The 19,098-nt window shown below is 39.8% G+C and overlaps 1 protein-coding gene across 1 annotated transcript in view; it reads left to right on the top strand.

Moving 5' to 3' along the window:
- The window catches only part of ATP8A1 (ATPase phospholipid transporting 8A1), a 252,807-nt gene that overhangs the window by 197,864 nt on the left and 35,845 nt on the right, over positions 1–19,098 (top strand). The window contains 6 exon segments of the mRNA XM_021101159.1: positions 2,387–2,461; positions 2,566–2,688; positions 6,520–6,598; positions 12,577–12,638; positions 15,387–15,443; positions 16,341–16,448. Of these exon segments, the coding sequence (XP_020956818.1) occupies positions 2,387–2,461; positions 2,566–2,688; positions 6,520–6,598; positions 12,577–12,638; positions 15,387–15,443; positions 16,341–16,448 (504 nt within the window).

Raw genomic sequence — 19,098 nt, 5'->3', positions numbered from 1 at the left:
AAAAAAAGAAAAAGTTTAAAGTCAGCAGCACCACCCCAAGGAATAAATTTAGCTTTGCGAGATGATGCTATGTTCTTTTGAAGTTTGCATGTAGCAGTGAATGATCTGGCCCCAGCCAAGGGCACACATTCACATTTTTCCTGTAAATATACAAAGCGACTAAGAATTTCTGATTTGCCTCCGATCTCTGTGCTTTTGTTTTTATCATTGTTAATGTGTGTTACAACCCTAATACAATTTGGACTTATTTTTCATGTGCTATTGCTGCTTTGTTTTCTTTTCCATCTCATGAAGCAGGCATTCATTTTTATATATGCTCACTCATTCCTTCCACTCTAAAAAGGAAACAGATCAATGTGAGTAGAGAAACTGTTCATAGAGAGGCCAGCCTGGGTACATATTGATAAATGGTGAATTTGTAGCAATTCATGCTTCCATAATGAGGTTAAATGAAACGTGAAGTGTAGTAAAGTCCCCGCAACTTCAATTCAAAAATTCACTTGACTGGCAGGTCCAGGCTGCTGTCCCCTAACAGGTTTGTTGTTGTTGTTGTTATGTTTGGCTTTGTGTCTGTGTTGATGTCATCTCATTGTTGGGCCAGACATTTTACTCTTTCAGATCAACTTGATTTTTAATTACATTTTAGGTCTGCTTTTAAAGAAATTAATGCAGGAATTATTGATTGATTCATATTCACTTTAATTTTCCATTTACCTTAAACATGTTGGAGAACGTTTCTCTGTATTGCCCCTTAATTTTGTACCAAAGCTAAGCTTTGTGTTGCAAAATATGTAAGAACATGTTGCTCTGTTAGTGAATGATTTGTTTTTAATCAAAGCATAAATTTAGGTTACAAATTATTTTTAATGTAGAAATTCAGACTTTGCATTCTGATAGCTATAATTATCAAGAACCATAAAAAGGTCATGTACTTTGACCCATTAGTTCTCCTTCTAAGAATTCATCCTAAAAGAAAAAAAAAAGAAGAAAGGGACACAAAATTTTTGGAGGTACTAGATATGTCTATTACATTAATTAGGTAACAGTTTCATGCGTGTAAGCACCTCTCCAAACTCACCAAATAGTGTACATTAAGTGTGTGTCATTTTTGTATATCAGTTGTAACTATATAAAGCTAATTTTTATTTTAAAAAAATAGCTCACCCTAAGGAAATAGAAATGTGTAGGATTTCTGCACAAGAATATTCAGCTCACCGAGTTCCTGTCATGGCTCAGTGGAAATGAATCTGACTAGTGTCCTTGAGGACGCAGGTTCAATCCCTGGCCTCCCTCAGTGGGTTAAGGATCCAGCATTGCCGTGAGCTGTGGTGTAGGTCAAAGATGCAACTGGGATCCAGCATGGCTGTGGCTGTGGTGTAGGCTGGCAGCTGCAGTTCTGATTCAACCCCTAGCCTGGGAACCTCCATATGCCACAGGTGCGGCCCTAAAAAGACAAAAAAAAAAAAAAAGAGAAAAGAAATTAAAAGAATATTCAGCTCAGAATTATGCCTAATAGCAACCAGAAGCAAGTTAAATATCCAAAAGTAGTCATAGCCATATTGTAGGGGATATACGTCCATTAACATCATTTTATTTTATTTTATTTATTTATTTATTTATTTTTTTGTCTTTTTGTTGTTGTTGTTGTTGTTGCTATTTCTTGGGCCGCTCCCGCGGCATATGGAGGTTCCCAGGCTAGGGGTTGAATCGGAGCTGTAGCCACCAGCCTACGCCAGAGCCACAGCAAACGCGGGATCCGAGCCGCGTCTGCAACCTACACCATAGCTCATGGCAACGCCGGATCGCATTAACATCATTTTAAAGGATATATAACAACTTAAGAAAATATATATTATATAATGCTGACAAGGAGAGGAACAGGACATGACTCTCCATATAGGTTTCCAGTAAGATAAATTTATGAATGTATATAAATGAACTACATGAATATAAACAGCACAGACAAAATTAAATGGTGATGGTATTATTATAGGAAATTATTTTATTTTATAAGGAAAATAATAACCTTTAGCTATCAGAAGAGAGATATTTTAAAAGAGAAGTAAAGCTCTAAAATTTTAAATGAATAACATGTATTCTCTAAAGTCCTTTTTAGGAAACAAGGTTATGTCTAAATTTTTTTTTAATCTGTGATTGCTTATTGATGGGGTTCTTTTTTGATCTGGTAAATGGAACCAAATCTGACTTCAATAGCAAAGATCTTATGAAAGCATCCCTTCAAATGAAAAAGGAAAGCAAAGATATGCCATTTTCAAGAGAGCCAGTGAGGCTGTTATGCGGTGGTTGAGGATACTGCAGATTCTAAGCAATGCGTTTATGGTTTTTGTATTCTAATTTGAAGGGGTTGGGGTTGTTTTCTTCCTAGATCTGGTTTGCCTTCGTTAATGGCTTTTCCGGACAAATCCTTTTTGAGAGATGGTGCATAGGTCTTTATAACGTGGTAAGTTTAGCACTTGGGATTATTCCTACTCTCTTGAATACTTTACGATAAAAATTCACCCTGCGTTTGGTTGCCTGGTGTGATGACCAGTTTGTGCACTTTAGATGTTTACAGCAATGCCACCCTTAACCCTGGGAATATTTGAGAGATCATGCAGAAAAGAGAATATGTTGAAGTATCCTGAATTATACAAAACATCTCAGAATGCCCTGGACTTCAACACCAAGGTAGGACGCAGGGCCCTGGCGGGACTTGCTTTTCACTGCTCCAATTGCGGGGGCATCTGGTCTTCCAAAGCTGAGGAAGCAACTCCAGGGTCCTAACTATGGCAGGTCAGATTTACGTAAGCCTCTAATGTGGACTGAGAAGATGTTTTACTTTGTTTTGTTTTGCTGTAAATTTAAAATGGAACCACAATTCACTGGAGTTTGCCAAGCAGCAGTCAAGTGGGTCTGTCGGGCGGGCGGGGCGGGGGTGGGTGGGGGGTGGCGGGAATGTCCCTTGGCCTCTGACTTTCTGTCCTTGCAGTGTTGTGGGGAAAATCTCAGTCCTCACAGGGGATCGTCATCTAGGGCTGACAAGGACTGTCTTAACACATATAATGCAGCGAGGGGTGATAGATCATTCTTTACTAATGCTCTGTTTCGTCAAATAACTTTTTCCTCATTGGAACATGAGATTGTTTGTAATGGACGTTAAAAATATAATCTCTGGTGGGATGGACTGAGAGTTTGGGGTTCGTAGATGCAAAGTGTCACATTTAGAATGGACAAGCAAGGAACTATATCCACTCTCTCGGGAGAGACCATGATGGAAGATAATTTAAGAAAAGGAATATATATATATATATATATATATATATATATATATATATATATATGACTGGATCACTTGGCTGTACAGCAGAGATGGGTGCAACATTGTAAATCAACTATGATTTTTTCAAGTGTCAACAAAAGTTCTCCTGATGAAGAATAAGATTGTTTCCACAATTATGCAGAATACACAAAAAAGAAAATTAGGCCCCTTTTCCCTTACAAACATGGATAGGTGTAGACATGATACAGGCAGTCCTTCCTTTGCGTAATACCATGTTAACCAATAGGAGAATTTTGCATATCCTCTGAAAGTTAAGATTTGAGATACGTGGAATACAAGGACTACCTCCCGTGATTGAAATGGTAAAAAGAGAATGCAAAGTAGATAAAATATTTTTAGATAACTCATTTAACCATAATGTTTATATATCCAAGATGTAAACTTTAATACAAGATAAAATATCCAACAGTTTGTCTAAAATCATATTCCAGGCTTGTATCATACCTAACAAGCCATGGGTTATTGTCATCTTTGTGATCCGTGGTATTTATTCATCCCAGCAACAAAAATACCTAATTGCCTGAAGAATTTACTTTCCTGCCGTTATTTATTCTCAAGTGTTTCCACTAGTATCTGTTAGTAATTCAGGTTTCTATCCAGTGAAACCAAAGGAAAAAATTGTTTTAATTTCCTAACAGTCAAGGTAGATGCTGTTTTTTAAACTATAAGAGCATCGAAAACACCCTGGTGGATTTTTTCCCATTTAATACAGTGCGTGTTTATTATGTTATTTATGCATGTTACGTTACTAATAATTACATGTAACATAAATTCAGTGTTTTGAATTTAGGAAATTAGTGTAGGATATTTTAAATATTTATTATTTCATGAAACTCTCCAATGACATTTGTGCTTAGTATACCCAGAGAGCAGAGGGGAACAGGTGTGTCAGTGCCTCTGACCTCACACAGTAAATGATGGTGTTAAGTTTATCACCTAGATGTTACTTATCTTCTGAGACCGGGTCTTCAGGACTGTACTGTGCATGTGTGTCCAGGTGTGCATTGCATACAACTTGAGGGCATGGTTTTAAATAACTGAATTTGGTCAAAGATAAAACCCAAAAAGACCAAAAAAAAAAAAAAAAAAAAACTGAAAGGTTTTTTTTGACTTACACCATTGGTTCCAAAAGTATTTTTAGTGGTCTCTTAAAACTCTTGCCATTTATACTATGCGCAGCTGTGCTTTTATTTTTAAATGTTTTATTTTTGGATTTTTTTTTTAATTTACTTGGGATGTCCAATTTGTTTTACCTTCTGCTGTTTGCTGTAATGTTTTTCATTACCTATGGTGAGTGGGTCCAAGTGACATATACAATTGGGGCAGATACACGGGGCCATGTGTTTGTTTCTTTGAAAATGTCATCTGAGAGCTTGGAAGGTTCCAGGCCCACTGGCATATTCACAGTATTCCTCACCAATTCAGTTGCAGTCGGCCTCAGCCTCGCTTCTCCATCTCTCGAGAGTTAACATCCCAGCCCAACTTGACCATGGTACTCTTATTAAACAGAAATTGGTCCTCACAGGATTAACCCAAAACCATCACTGCAAAGTCACATCCTTTCCATGCCCTTTGCACTGGCCATGTGGAAACAGTTTTGTGACCAGTGAAAAGGCATAGCAGGTAGTATATAATTTTAATCTACGAGCATGATTTTTTGTATTTTTTTTTTTTACCGTTCTTTGTCATTTTAATCTAGGAACATGATTCTTTGTAATTTTTTTTACTGTTCTTTCATTCTATACAAAGTATTTCATTATCGGCAAAGCACATGCATGTAGAAAAGTCACTAGATCAACCCAAACAAATTATACGATGCCTGTGTCTATTTAAATATTTATAGATACACAAGACGCCAACAATTTGTATAGAGTTTGGGGATTTTTCTAATGATTTCCATGAAAATTCTTTGAATAAATGCCCTATAAACGTTTTAAAATTCAGAGACAAATAGTTACAAAATGCATAGTTGTATACGCAGCAGTCGCCTCGGGTCCCCAGTGTAGAAGCATTGTTGCCCTGAATGATGATGATTACGTTTGTTATGGTAAAAAGGGTCGGAGGTGCTGAGGTCGTGACAGGGGTTAAAGGATTAACATGTGACAATAAGTATCGGTCAGGAAAATGGAAAAGTAGAACTAATTTTTCTTGCACCCACCTGTGCTTTCTGTCAAATAAAAACTTGCGGTAATGACATAGTGAGGAGAAGAGACAAAGGTTAATGAGTAACACAAGTTCAAATGTGTAATGTATTGGAGCGTAAATTGGATCATACAATCCGCTGTGGCTGTGTGAACTAACAAAGAGGTTGAGATCACAGTGGAAAATTTTGGGAGGCAGGCAACTTCATTTCTGTTGTTTGAACAGCTTAAAACTATTAATACATGCCAATTTTATTTAGCATAAGTTTTGTTTGCGAAAGCACTTCTAAATGCCAAAACTGCAACCGTTCAGAGGGCAGTAAGCGTTCTAAACAGTCCTTCTATAACTTAATCTTTCACACCCATGTTACAAAGAAAGGACCAGGGATACTGCTTTCTTGTTCTTAAAATACGATCAAGGGATAACTATTAATGTTATAATTGTATGAAGTTTGAGGTCAGCAGGTGTTTAAAACTAATGAAAGTCTTTTATAACTCCGTGCCTAGTGAAAATGCTTTGCCTTAAGGAAGTATATCATTTAAATGTTATACTTACTATTTTTAGTGTATCGTGGGCATGAAAGAAAGAAAGCAAGAATGCATTTTATCCTTACCATTTAAAAAGTTTACACTTTTCTTGTACGTGGAAAAGCGAAGGTAGAGATTTCAGCAAATCGCCGTCTTTTCAAAAGTCTCTTCTTCTGGAATTATGAAAGCAGTCCTACTTAAAGGATTTCAGGATCTGCAGTTATTTGAAATTTTCTTTTATCAGGCAGAGATTTAAACTTTAATACTTGGTTTCTTAAAAGGAGAAAAAAAATTCCAGTGAAGCTGAAAAAACATTTTGAGAAACATAAAAATAAATAAATGACCCATGAAGGTCTAAGAGGCAGAAAGTGTCTGTCAGTTCTATTAATTCACAGTGGTGGGCCGACAGAAACACGTTTTGTGAATCTAGCTCACAGATAAAAAGAAAGGTCAGAGTTCACAGAGCTAGTTTATCGCAAATGGTTCTCATGGATTTTTGTTTTCCCTCAGGTTTTCTGGGTTCATTGTTTAAATGGCCTCTTCCACTCAGTTATTCTGTTTTGGTTTCCACTAAAAGCCCTTCAGTATGGTAAGTAGAAAGGATATGAATGCTAAGAGATGACTTTGTACTTTTTTTAGAAAAATAATTCACTGTCAATATATATTAAAAATTATAGCAGTGTTTCATTTTATGGTATTTTCCTTAACCTAAAATACATGCGTCTAAAAGTTGTGTACACGTTAAGGATTTTTACTATGCCTGTGGGAGCAAAGTGATTTAATATATGCAAAGCCTTTCTTCGCTCCTTCTCATGTTTTCCAAACTTGCAGAGAGTTAAATTTTAGGACTCTTTTTTTTTTTTTTTTCCCCTCTCTTGATGTATAGTTTGAAGACAATAGTGCTAATATTTTATGTAGTCTATTTATTATACCTGTGAGGCTTGTATCAACTCTTTATACTCAACCTAATCAGACATGCTAGTATTTTCAAGTACTTGAGCCGGAGTTTTGAATGAGCTTTTTAATATGTTTTTATGTTCACCTTGGAGTGCAAGCTTTTTGTCTGCCGATTTTGAGGGAGCAATGTTATTCTGTCAGTTTTGAGAGATAGGATCATGGTGAATTTCCTTTACACATAAAAATGATTTAGTAGCTACTTTAGAAAAGAGAACTCCAGGATGCTTAAGCCCAGGCTGCTGTGTCTGGAGCAGACCTTGCCTTGAGCCCCTGAGGAAGACAGCTGACCCTTCTGCTCCCAAACTCTGGGACTTAAAAAGCAACACATACGCCACCCACACATCCATGCATTCTTTACAGGTAGTGGCAGTCCTCACTGGCCGATAGTGTAGAATGTCATCTTTCTATCCCACCTACAATCTCTTCTCTCCAGGCAGCTGGAGGGATCTTTGTAAAGCATTAATCAGACCAGGTACCCCCTTCCTCAAAACTCCACAGACTCTATCACATGTAGAATGAAATCCCCAGCCCTCACCTGATTCCCCCTCCTCCCCATCACTGCCTCACCGTGCTCCAGCCCACAGATCGTCATGCTTCTCCTCACCCTCACTGCTGTTCCCTCCCACCTCTGGGCTGTGCTCCGGGAGGCCCTCCTGGACCCCCTGCCCCAAAGAACCACCAGCACCGCCCCGCCCCCAATCCCATCCTGCTGTGTCCTCTTCATGGTGCTTGCCTATCAGGGTGTGATAGATGTTTTTATTTATTTGTTTGTTTTTGTTTTACTGTTATTCTCCTCTGTTAAAACCAAAGCTCCATAAGTTCAGGGAACTGTTTGTTTAGTTCACTGTGTTTTCATAGGGCCTAGAACAGTGCCTGACTCACTGCGGGCACACCCAGCCCATTGAAGATGAGTTCATGGGTGCGTGTGGCAAAGAGTCAGGGACTAAGTGGTCCAGACAAGGTGGTAGCTTCATGTCCTGTAAGAGGTTTTATCTCATCCCTTTAGTCACTGCTCTACCAGTACAACAATCTCACTTTTCAGGCCATGGAAATAAGTGTGGTAAGAAAACCTAATTAAATATGAAACAGTGACCCAGTAGGCCAAGAGAATCACAATGGGATTTTTTTTTTTTTTGGAGGTAAAATTTACATACCATAAAATCACCCTTTTTTTTAAAAATTCACCATTTTAAATTATACAATCCACTGGTTTCTAGTATAGTAACAGAATTGTACAAACGTCCCTGCTCACTAAAGCTAGAATATTTTTATCGCCCATACCCATTAGCAGTGACTCCTCATTTCCCCTCCCCTCCCCCAGCCCTCAGAAACCACTGGTTTTTGTGTCTGTGGATTTACCTATCCTGGACATTTCATATAAATGGAATCATGATATGTGACCTTTGTTCATCCTTATTGCAGCACAAATCAGAACTTTGTTCCTTTTTATGGGTGAATAGTATTTCGTTGTATAGGTAGACCACATTTTGTTCATCCATTCATCAGCTGATGGACCTTTTTCCCTCTGGGAAGAAATGGGGTGTTGAAATCCAGAGTACACTATAGGACCTTAGACAAGTTCTCCAGGTAGTTTATTTCCATAATGCACTATTACTGTAGGAATGAAAGATGAGGAGTGCCCATCTAGGAAACTGCTATTTTAGTATTCTAAACTAGAAAAAAGAAAAAATGTCAAAAGTAGCTCAAACCAGGAGTTCCTGTTGTGGCTGAGCAGTTAACGAACCGACTAGTATCCATGAGGACCTGGGTATTATTCCTGGTCCTGCTCAGTGGGTTAAGGATCTGTTGTTGCCAAGAGCTGTGGTGTAGGTCACAGACACAGCTCAGATCTCACATTCCTCTGGCTGTGGTGTAGGCCAGCAGCTGTAGCTCTGATTCGACCCCTGCCCTGGGAACTTCCATGTGCCCTGGGTGCAGCCCTAAAAAGACCAAAAAAAAAAAAAAAAAAGTAGCTAAAACCAAACAGCATCCAAAAGGCTTAGCCATCCAAGACACTTTGGCAATGACAGGGTTTGAAAGGAATTCCCAAGTAATTCCAGTGCCTGGAGAGCAGATCCTGGGTCTCCCTTTGCATTTGTCTGGGAAACTGCCAATGCCAAGCAGCTTCAGCAGCAACAGTTCTCAAGGGGAGCTGCCTGGGAAACCCAAATCTAGCCAAGTCCAGAGAACTTTGTCTTCTTAAAAGGCATAGGACATAGCGCATAAATTGTTTTAACACCCTGATGTTTTTTGCATTGTTTTTATTTTTAAATAAGGAGTATGTGTTTGTATTTTAACTTTTGAAAAGAAATAGCTCTGTAATGTATAGCTAAATATTCATTCATTCACTGCTTCAGCATTCCTCAAAGTTATAGTCTACAGATACCTGGGAATACCCAAGACCTTTGGGGATGGGAGAGGCATGAATGAATGAGATCAAAATTTCAGTTTCAAAATGTTTATATTATCAAGACATTATTTGTTTTTTTCACTGATGATGCAAAGCAATAGTGAATAAAATTGCTGGTACCTTGAAACAAACAGTGGTATGATTGCATTAATAGTTATATATTTTTCCCTGCCATGCACCCACCTGAAAAAAAAAAAAAAAGCCGTTTTAATTAAGAAAGCTCTTGAAGATGCTGTAAACCTAATACTTTCATTAAATCCTGACTCCTGATGCACATCCAATTAATTAATATTCTGTGTGACAATATGGGAAGCATGCAGAAAGCACTTCAGCTGCACACCAACATCCAGCAGTTGTATCAAGGTAGAGTGTCTTGGAGACTGAGTTGTGAGCTGAACCAGCTACTTTGATGACATTGCAGAGTCAAGATAAGTAAAAGATCTCTTCAAAATACAAAGTGAACCATCCTTTTTTAATATTTACTGTATTTTTTATTATAACATTGTTTATAGCATTATATAAGTTTTGTGTGTCCAACAGTGTATCTCTATTTCTGTATATGCTACAGTGTGCTCATTACCAAAACAGTTTCTGATTCCACACCGCAGCTAACCTTTAGGGAATTATCTCTACCTCTGTAAGAGACTCCTTGTTGAATTCTGATATGGTATCAAAGAATAGCCACAATTATTAGAAAAGATTATCAAAATACCCCCTCCTTTATTACTCTGTCTCTCTGTGAAGTTAGATTGCCCTCGTATACATCAACCAAAACAATATGAGAATCCAGCTCTATTAATCTAGAGATTAAAGATTTTGTAAAAATGTAAAACAGTGTTGTTTGCTCACTAATTTTTTGTTTGGGAGAATAACTATGTTTTATAAAATCTGTTTATATTGCATATTGGCTTTATTGCTGTTGGGTTTAGATACATCAAGACATATCTTTAAAATTTCTGTCTTAATTTCTAATTTTGGTAAATATCAATAGATATAAACCCCATAAGCAAAAGCTTTGGAGAATTCTTAATAATTTTTAAGAGCGTAAAGGGATTCCAGAGACCGGAAAGTGTTAGCACCAATAATTTACCTATATCATCCAGATACCAAATCCAACAAGCCCAGAAAAAGGCTTTTAACTGTTTTTCAATTCGATTTTACAGTGAATCTGCCGCTTCCTTATGACAGACCAGTGATAGGGTTGATTTGGACCCAACTACGATTCTTTTTGATAACTTAATTATATCGATTCAGGGACCTAACCAGTGAGCCACAGAGCAGAAGCATGGAAGTCCAAAAGAAATCGCAAGATACTATCAGTTATTTGTCAATTTAAGCTTGTTACTTTGGTACCGTGGACATTCGCAGATTGATTGCACACGTTTCTGTTGGTCCACAACAAACCTATGAGGCATGTTGCACATCGGCCCCAAAGTCCTTCATCATGGAATATCCCATAGAGAAGGTGGTCTCCAGGGATTGTGGCCTGACCCTTAAGCAGCCCTTCCTGGTCACATGGTGGAGCATGGCTGGATGCTGTAGATATTGAACTCTTTTTTTTTTTTTTTGCTTTTTTAGGGCCACATGGCAGCATATGGAGGTTCCCAGGCTAGGGGTCGAATTAGAGCTGTAGCTGCTTTCCTATACCAGAGCCACAGTGATGCAGGACCCTTAACCCACCAGTAAGGCCAGGGATCGAACCTGCATCTCATGGATGTTAGTCTGATTCATTAACTGCTGAACCACGATAGGAACTCCTATTTAACTCATTTTAACTTCAAAATCCCTCCTTGGTCATTACTGATTATAAATAACCCAAGATGACACAACTTGTAGTAGAACCCAGCCCTGTTTGTATCTTCAAAGCCTGGCTCATCTTTTTTTCTTCATCCCAGCATCACTTCCCCTGCCTCCTCTCGTAGTTTGTTCTAACATGGTTTTGTCTTTACCTATTAAGCTTTGAATCAATATTATTAAATAGGTGCATAAGTAAAATACTGTATGACACATAGCATGGCTTTTCAATTTTTCAGTGGTACCGGCAATTATTGTTATTTTTCCTTTTCATTTGAATGTTTTAATCAGGAACAGGGACTTTTGTCTGTTAGTGCCACTCCCTTCGACAAAAGCCATGTTTGTTAGTCATTGTTGGCATAACAAAATACCTTTAGATATGCCCCTAAATTCAGCCAGATCCTCAAAGAGCCATATGCCTGGAATTAGATTGGTGCTTCGCCAGCCCTCTGTGAGGTGCTTTTTTGAATCCCTTTTGGTTCAGTGCCAACAACTTTATTGAGAGACAGTGAGAAGGCTCCCTATGACCCGCATCTGTATTGTTAACAGAGTGACTTCTTAAGGGTTCGATATGCCTTCTTCTATCTTACCACCCTAGCACTAAGCCCTACCTGAACAATTTGGTGTTTCTTTTTTAATTCATGAACCCTGAGAATTGGTTAGGTCCAGTTTCCTTCTTCACGTTGGCTATTAGAAACTTAATTTTCATTTGCAACCCATATTAAACAACTTTATGAGACTTCATACAGCATTTTATTAAATTAGCCTCATTGGAGTTCCCGTCGCGGCACAGTGGTTAACAATCTGACTAGGAACCATGAGGTTGCAGGTTCGATCCCTGGCCTTGCTCAGTGGGTTAAGGATCCAGCGTTGCATGAGCTGTGGTGTAGGTCGCAGAGGCGGCTCTGATCCCGTGTTGCTGTGGCTCTGGTGTAGGCCAGTGGCTACAGCTCCGATTGGACCCCTAGCCTGGGAACCTCCATGCCACGGAAAGCGGCCCTAGAAAAGGCAAAAAGACAAAAAAAAAATTAAAAAATTAAAATAAACTAGCCTCATTTCTGGCTCCATTGTGTGGCCCTTGGTTCCCCTTCTTTTGTTCCACACTCCTAAACTGATTTATCTTTAAAAGGATTTCAAGGAGTTCCCGTCATGGCCCAGCAGAAACGAATCTGACTGGGAACCATGAGGTGGTGGGTTTGATCCCTGGCCTTGCTCAGTGGGTTACGGATCTGGTGTTGCCGTGAGCTGTGGTGTGGTCGCAGACACGGCTGGCATCTGCTGTTGCTGTGGCTGTGACGTAGGCCAGCAGCTACAGCTCCGATTCGACCCCTAACCTGGGACCTTCGTATGTTCTAAAAGGACCTCATTTATTTTCATTTCTAACAAGCTCTCTTCTTTTCATGCAGGTACTGTATTTGGAAACGGGAAAACCTCCGATTACTTGCTGTTGGGCAACTTTGTTTACACTGTGAGTGCAGGACCTTTGCTTTGTTTGCACGTAGAATCAAATTCTTTCATTTGTGCTCTCTTTATTTTCAAATTTAAATGTGGGCATTTCTAGATTGAAGGGTTGTTTGTACTTCCCTTTAAAAATGAAATAAAGAACTCCCTGGTGGTTCAGCAGGTTAAGGATCTAGCATTGCGCTGCTGTGGCTCTGGTCACTGCTCTGGCACGGGTTTGATCCCTGGCCTGGGAACTTCCACCTGCTATGAGCACAGCCAAAAGAAAGAAAGAAAGAAATGAGATGTTTTGACTGTCATGAGATTATTTTATATTACGTTATAAAAATGTCCTTTAGGTTCCCTGACTTCATAGGCCTTCGGTTGCTCTTATTTTCCATCCTCCTCTTTGCTGTTATTGCCACACTTTCCCTCTGCCTCTTGCTTGTTCTTTTTTCCTTTACTGCCCTGGTTCCTATTTTCTTGCTTTCCTAAATTCATGCAAGATACCACCTGACCACTTGGGAGTTTAACTAGTAATTATTCTAGAGTCTTATGAAAACTACAATGGGAGCGACAGCTCCACTCTTTGGGGATGTTTAACCCTCACCAGGCGTGGACCCCACTGTACTAGTCACTATGTCAAATGCTTGTGGAGGATGCACAGAGGCGAGTGAGCCCATCTCTGCCATTCAAGAGCCAAAAAAGGTTTCAAAACCATTTTTCCCTCTAACTTCAAAAGCTCCACTTGGATGCCAATGCCCAAGGTCACACAGTCAGTCTTCAGTAAAAGTTTATTCCACCCTTCCACTCTGATTTCTCTGGCCTGTGTCCTTTTCTCTCTGTGCGTGTCCCTTTCTTGGACCCCTGAAAAGGGGCCAGTGTGCTGCTGTCCTAAATACTCAGTGGCCATCGACACAGCTGACTCAGTTGGTGGAGAAACTACAATATGATGCTTAAATAACTGAACAATAGGAAGCTAAGAGGAAGATCATTAAGTAAGTAAGGGACTAAGGCTTTGGCAAATCCAGGCCCTCCTTCCCATTGATATCAACCCGTTTTGGGGGGGCTACTGGCTTGTTCGCAGACAACATGCATGCAAAGCATAAATAAATGTTTGATAGACAAAGTTTAGAAGTAAATCAGAGAAGATGCATAGATGTCTCTGAGGGGCCCTTTAAAGTGTCTAAGTCTTAAAAGGAGTATTTCTTTCACTTTAATTTACACGCTGTCTTTATTTAGAGTTTTTAGTTGAGTCAGTGTATTCAGGCCTCCTAGAAATCCACAGGGAATTCGGAGACATCCAACATTAACAGCCTTCCTGATAGAGAGCATTCCATGAGTAGGTGGGAGTTGGCTAGGTATATTTGTGAAAAATCAGAAAATAAAAGTGCATTGTGATTCAAAAAAAAAAAGAATTTTTATATAACTCAGGGTAAATAATATGTACATTTGAATAAGAATTTGATATCTATAGTTATTAATCCAAAATTACTATTCGATATCCTGCTGAGAAATTCCAAATGCTTCCCTTTATCCTGACTTTTGAAGCCCACTGGGAAGCATCTAATACTGTATACAAATCTTTACATTGCCCAGAAGTAGGACTCAAGCATCACCAATCACCAGTGCTGGACAAGCATCACACTCCCATCCCAGAAAACTACTGAAAGTGCCCCAAAGTCCCTGACTACTAATGGTATTTACAATGCCATTATTGAAGTTCCCATCATGGTGCAGTGGTTAACGAACCTGACTAGGAACCATGAGGTTGCAGGTTCGATCCCTGGCCTTGCTCAGTGAGTGAAGGATCCGGCATTGCCGTGAGCTGTGGTGTAGGTCACAGACGTGGCTCTGATCCTGCATTGCTGTGGCTGTGGCATATAGGCCGGCAGCTACAGCTCCAATTAAACCCCTAGCCTGGGAACCTCCATGTGCCATGGGTGCAGCCCTAGAAAAGATAAAAAGACAAAAAAAAAATGCCATTATTGATAATACATAGATAATAACAGATAATGCTGCAGTGCTAAGCACTGTTCTTGGTGTTTTATACTGAAACCCCTATAAAGTAGGCAAGCTTTATGAGTCCCAGTTTATAGATGGAGCTGAGGCACAGAGAGGCCAATAACTTGCCTCGTTCCTTAGTGGAACTGCCAATAAATGATGGGGTCTTGAGCACAAATAGCCTGACTTCATTTAACCATTATGCCATCCCATGGAAAACACAGGGCAGTCCCCTCCTTTAGAATTAGTAGCACAGGCACCGCTGACCATGAGGGCATACATCACAGAGATGTAACAGGCTCTTCCATTCTCCTCTGCAAGGTTTCAAGGAAGTTAAATTACAGAGTCAGTGTTTAGGTTTCTAAATATCCGGTCGGATTACTTCTACAGTTCATCTTTAATACTTAGAAAATGGAAGCTTTACATATTACAAATGATATAAAACTAAAGCAAGCTTGGAAACCCAAGATTACTGCAGACAGTTCTCTGTCACTCTTCATAAATTGTGCAAGAAGTAGCAGATCCATGCTCAGAAGCCTTATGGCTAGACTGCAAGGCAGTGAGGGAGAGGAGGAGGCTGGAAGGGAGTCAGAATGTGATGCTGTAAGTGGCAGTTCTGATGGGTCGGTCGTGGTCGTAATGTCCAGCCATCTGCCAACCCACTCGTGTCTTTGCTTGTTGGACGTACAAGTCAAGTAGTGAATAATGTACCAGTCCCATCTGATGAACTATCATATTTGTGAAGTAAAATGACATTTCCCTTCTGTTTTAGTTTGTGGTGATAACTGTGTGTTTGAAAGCTGGATTGGAGACATCGTATTGGACCTGGGTAAGAATGTCTTTTGTCACAACCAAGAAATAATCACATTTACTCACGCATTACTCATGCATTGTTGTTGGGTTTTATTCTTGCTTTATGTGTCCCTTTACCCTAGTTCCACAGGTTGTTAATTACAGGGTCAGGATGGAGGGAGGAGAACTGAGGATTCTAGTTTGGAAACAGGAAGTAACACAAACTTAAATGTGTTTATTTGCAAGACTTCTCAGAGCCTTTACTGTATGTTGTACATTGTAAATATCCCCGGAAGATGGGAACCTTCAAACACATTGGCTAAGAGTCCTTTCTTAGGAGAGGTTGTCACAAGGCTAGAAACTCACTGGAAAACGATCTGAAGACCAATAATATTTGCAAAAGTTTGGTCCTCAGACATGGGCAGATATCCAGTCTAAACAAGAAAAAAGTCCATTTAGATACTTTAGTGTTGATGTGTAGTCACATCCAGATAGAGAGATGCAGTAAACAAGAAGAAAGGTAGGTGCTCAGGGGAAAGATGGTGCAAGAAATCTGGGTTTGACAGTCATCAGCACAAAGATGAGTATTGGTGTCTTAGCATCCTTCAGTGAGAGCGTACAGAGCCCAAACCAAAGAGGCTTCAAGATGGTAGCGGATAAAAAAGCAAAGAGCCAAAGGTGAGGGCCACCAAAGGAGGTAGAAAAGGAAGGATTCAAAATGCCAGTACCCCCAGCATTATAACTCTTGTGGAAGAGATTGGCGTTTAGTGAAAGATCCAGTTACCGCACACCGTTATTTAGATAATTCCCATAGATGGTATTTTATGGATGTGATTAAAAAAAAATTAGTAAGGAAATTTGTGAAAGCTTTATCAGTGTCTGGGTTCCTCCAGCTACCTGAAAGTCCTTTGACTCAAATTCTGTTCCTTCACAGTTCAGCCACATAGCAATCTGGGGCAGCATCGCACTCTGGGTGGTGTTTTTTGGAATCTACTCGTGTCTGTGGCCTGCTGTTCCGATGGCCCCTGATATGTCTGGAGAGGTAACGTATCCTAATATCTCATGAGCCTACAAACCCTAAAAATTGATATTCGTTAATGAGCCTTAATAGCTTGGCTTGGGTTTATGTGAAAATCGTGTTGGTCAATTTAAAAAGCTGTTTTTAAATTCCACTGGTTGTGAGTGATAAAAACTGGACAGAATGTTTTAAACGTGGGCATTTTCCTTAAGTCTGACTTACCCTTTCAGAGGCATAGCTGGGATAATAAACTATGGTGATCAGGAGCTTGAGTCATGTTAAGAATATCCATCTATGGAGTTCCCGTCGTGGCGCAGTGGTTAACGAATCCGACTAGGAACCATGAGGTTGCGGGTTCGGTCCCTGCGCTTGCTCAGTGGGTTAACGATCCGGCGTTGCTGTGAGCTGTGGTGTAGGTTGCAGACGCGGCTCGGATCCCTCGTTGCTGTGGCTCTGGCGTAGGCCGGTGGCTACAGCTCCGATTAGACCCCTAGCCTGGGAACCTCCATAGGCTGCGGGAGCGGCCCAAGAAATAGCAACAACAACAACAAAAGACAAAAGACAAAAAAAAAAAAAAAAAAAAAAAAGAATATCCATCTAGAAAATGCCATTTTAAAATCAGACCATACATTCTGAATAAGAGATGTGGGGAAATGGTGAGCTTATGTCTTGGCACGACTGTCTTTCCCCTCTGTTATCTCGTATTCTACAGAAAAGGCTACTGTCCCTAAATTAGCTGCACTTTTGGAGTTGTTGTACTGGCATCCGTGTGTTTTTCATTTTGAAGGAGTTCAGATAGCTGACATTTCAGCCTTATCATGGTCCGCTTTCCATCCCGTCTTTCCCTTTCTGGTTACACTGGTAGGAATTGAGTTATTAGGTGTTCGGTGGGGGGGACTGTCACAAGATCCCCTTTCGCTCAGAAGAGATTCCAGCAGTAGGAGGGTTTATGATTTCAATTGCAGGAAATTTGACATAAAATGTATAAAAGAAAATGTGGAAAACATTTCAGGATTTCCTGTGACCTCACAGTAACTTGCAAATCAAGGTAATGTGAGCTCCGTTACAGTCCATTGTTTTCCCGCAGTCACAGGAAACCTTTCCAGGGCTTTCCATTATTTGTTGCCCTAAGTACAGCCTGAGTACCTTTCACTTTTGACAGTCTGGTTTATAGATCATTTTCATGAAATTTTATCTGACAGCATCCTGCTTTTTATAAATTAGCAGAATGCAGACATGTTAAAAAAAATTTTTTTTGCGGTTAAATTTATTAGAGAGAGGCCTTATATACCATTACAGCAAAACCAGACATATCAAGGAACATGTACTTCCTTCCACCCAAAGCGAAGGCTTCTTTTGAAACACATACGGTGAACTTGAGAAAATTTACAGCATGTATTTTATTTATTTATTTATTTATTTATTTATTTATTTATTTGTCTCTTTGCCATTTCTTGGGCCGCACCCACGGCATATGGAGGTTCCCAGGCTAGGGGTCAAATCAGAGCTTTAGCTGCCAGCCTACACCACAGCCACAGCAACGCAGGATCCGAGCCGCATCTGCAACCTACACCACAGCTCACGGCAACACCGGATCCTTAACCCACTGAGTGAGGCCAGGGATCGAACCCATAACCTCATGGTTCCTAGTCGAATTCGTTAACCACTGTGCCACGACGGGAACTCCTACATCATGTATTTTTGAGGAGACCAGAGAGAAAGTTGTGACTGCCTCTCCTCCTTGCCATAATTTGAGTCCTTTTTTTTTCCTGAAGAAATAAAAGCAAAGAGGGTATGTATATATCTGCCGATGCCACTTGGAGATTCCAGTCCTGTTCTTTGTCCACTGTCCGATTGGACCTGCTTTTCTCCAAGGTCACATCTCACTGAATATCGTTTTCATTGGGCCTCATTTGACCTCATGTCTGGATGGTTTATCTTCAAAATGAATGACACGAAAGATTTTGAAATCGAGATAGTTTGAGCAGCTGTAGCCAATCGCTTTGAAGACAAGAACAGAGCTTTAGACCACCTACTTTTTAGGACAAGTGTGAAGTTTGATTGGCTTTTAGCCAACCAAGTATAATCCTACCCTTGCCTGTAGAATTCCTGGTATGACCCAAACACAAAACTTAATATCATCTCTCGAGATTTGCGGTGATACGATGTTTAATGCAAAGTGAAGTGAATGTCACTACCCCATCACGTGTCTGCTCACTTCACAGACAGTGGGAAGTGCTAACAGCATTTCTTGTTCTTGTTGTTTTATTGCTACTGATACTTTGAATATAATGTTTAAGTAGCTGGTGCGGCATTGAAAAATAGGGGGGAATGGATACATTCAGCTGTAGGCTTGACTAGCTTGTCCAAAACGTAAAGCCGTTAAATATATTTAAAGAGAAGAGTAAAACTTGAAATATATGTGGTGCTTAGGGCTTGCAGAGCATCTTGGTATGCACGTGTGTGTAAGGGAGGGTGACAAGACCGCCACGCAAATTCTCCGGTAGAGAATCTACGTTTCCTGAGCACTGGGGTTACAGGTTCCGAAAAATGTTGTGGCAATACTCAATTTTTGAACACTTTTATTGCACATAGTCACTAGTTCTAGTACAATCCAGTTAATTTCAGAAAGAAGTAACTACCCTTAGATATACAGTTTTTAATCTTAAAATCT

Source organism: Sus scrofa, chromosome 8, assembly GCF_000003025.6.
Source record: "Sus scrofa isolate TJ Tabasco breed Duroc chromosome 8, Sscrofa11.1, whole genome shotgun sequence".
In the NCBI taxonomy this organism is placed as follows: domain Eukaryota; kingdom Metazoa; phylum Chordata; class Mammalia; order Artiodactyla; family Suidae; genus Sus; species Sus scrofa.
This window is presented reverse-complemented; position numbering and strand designations above follow the sequence as displayed.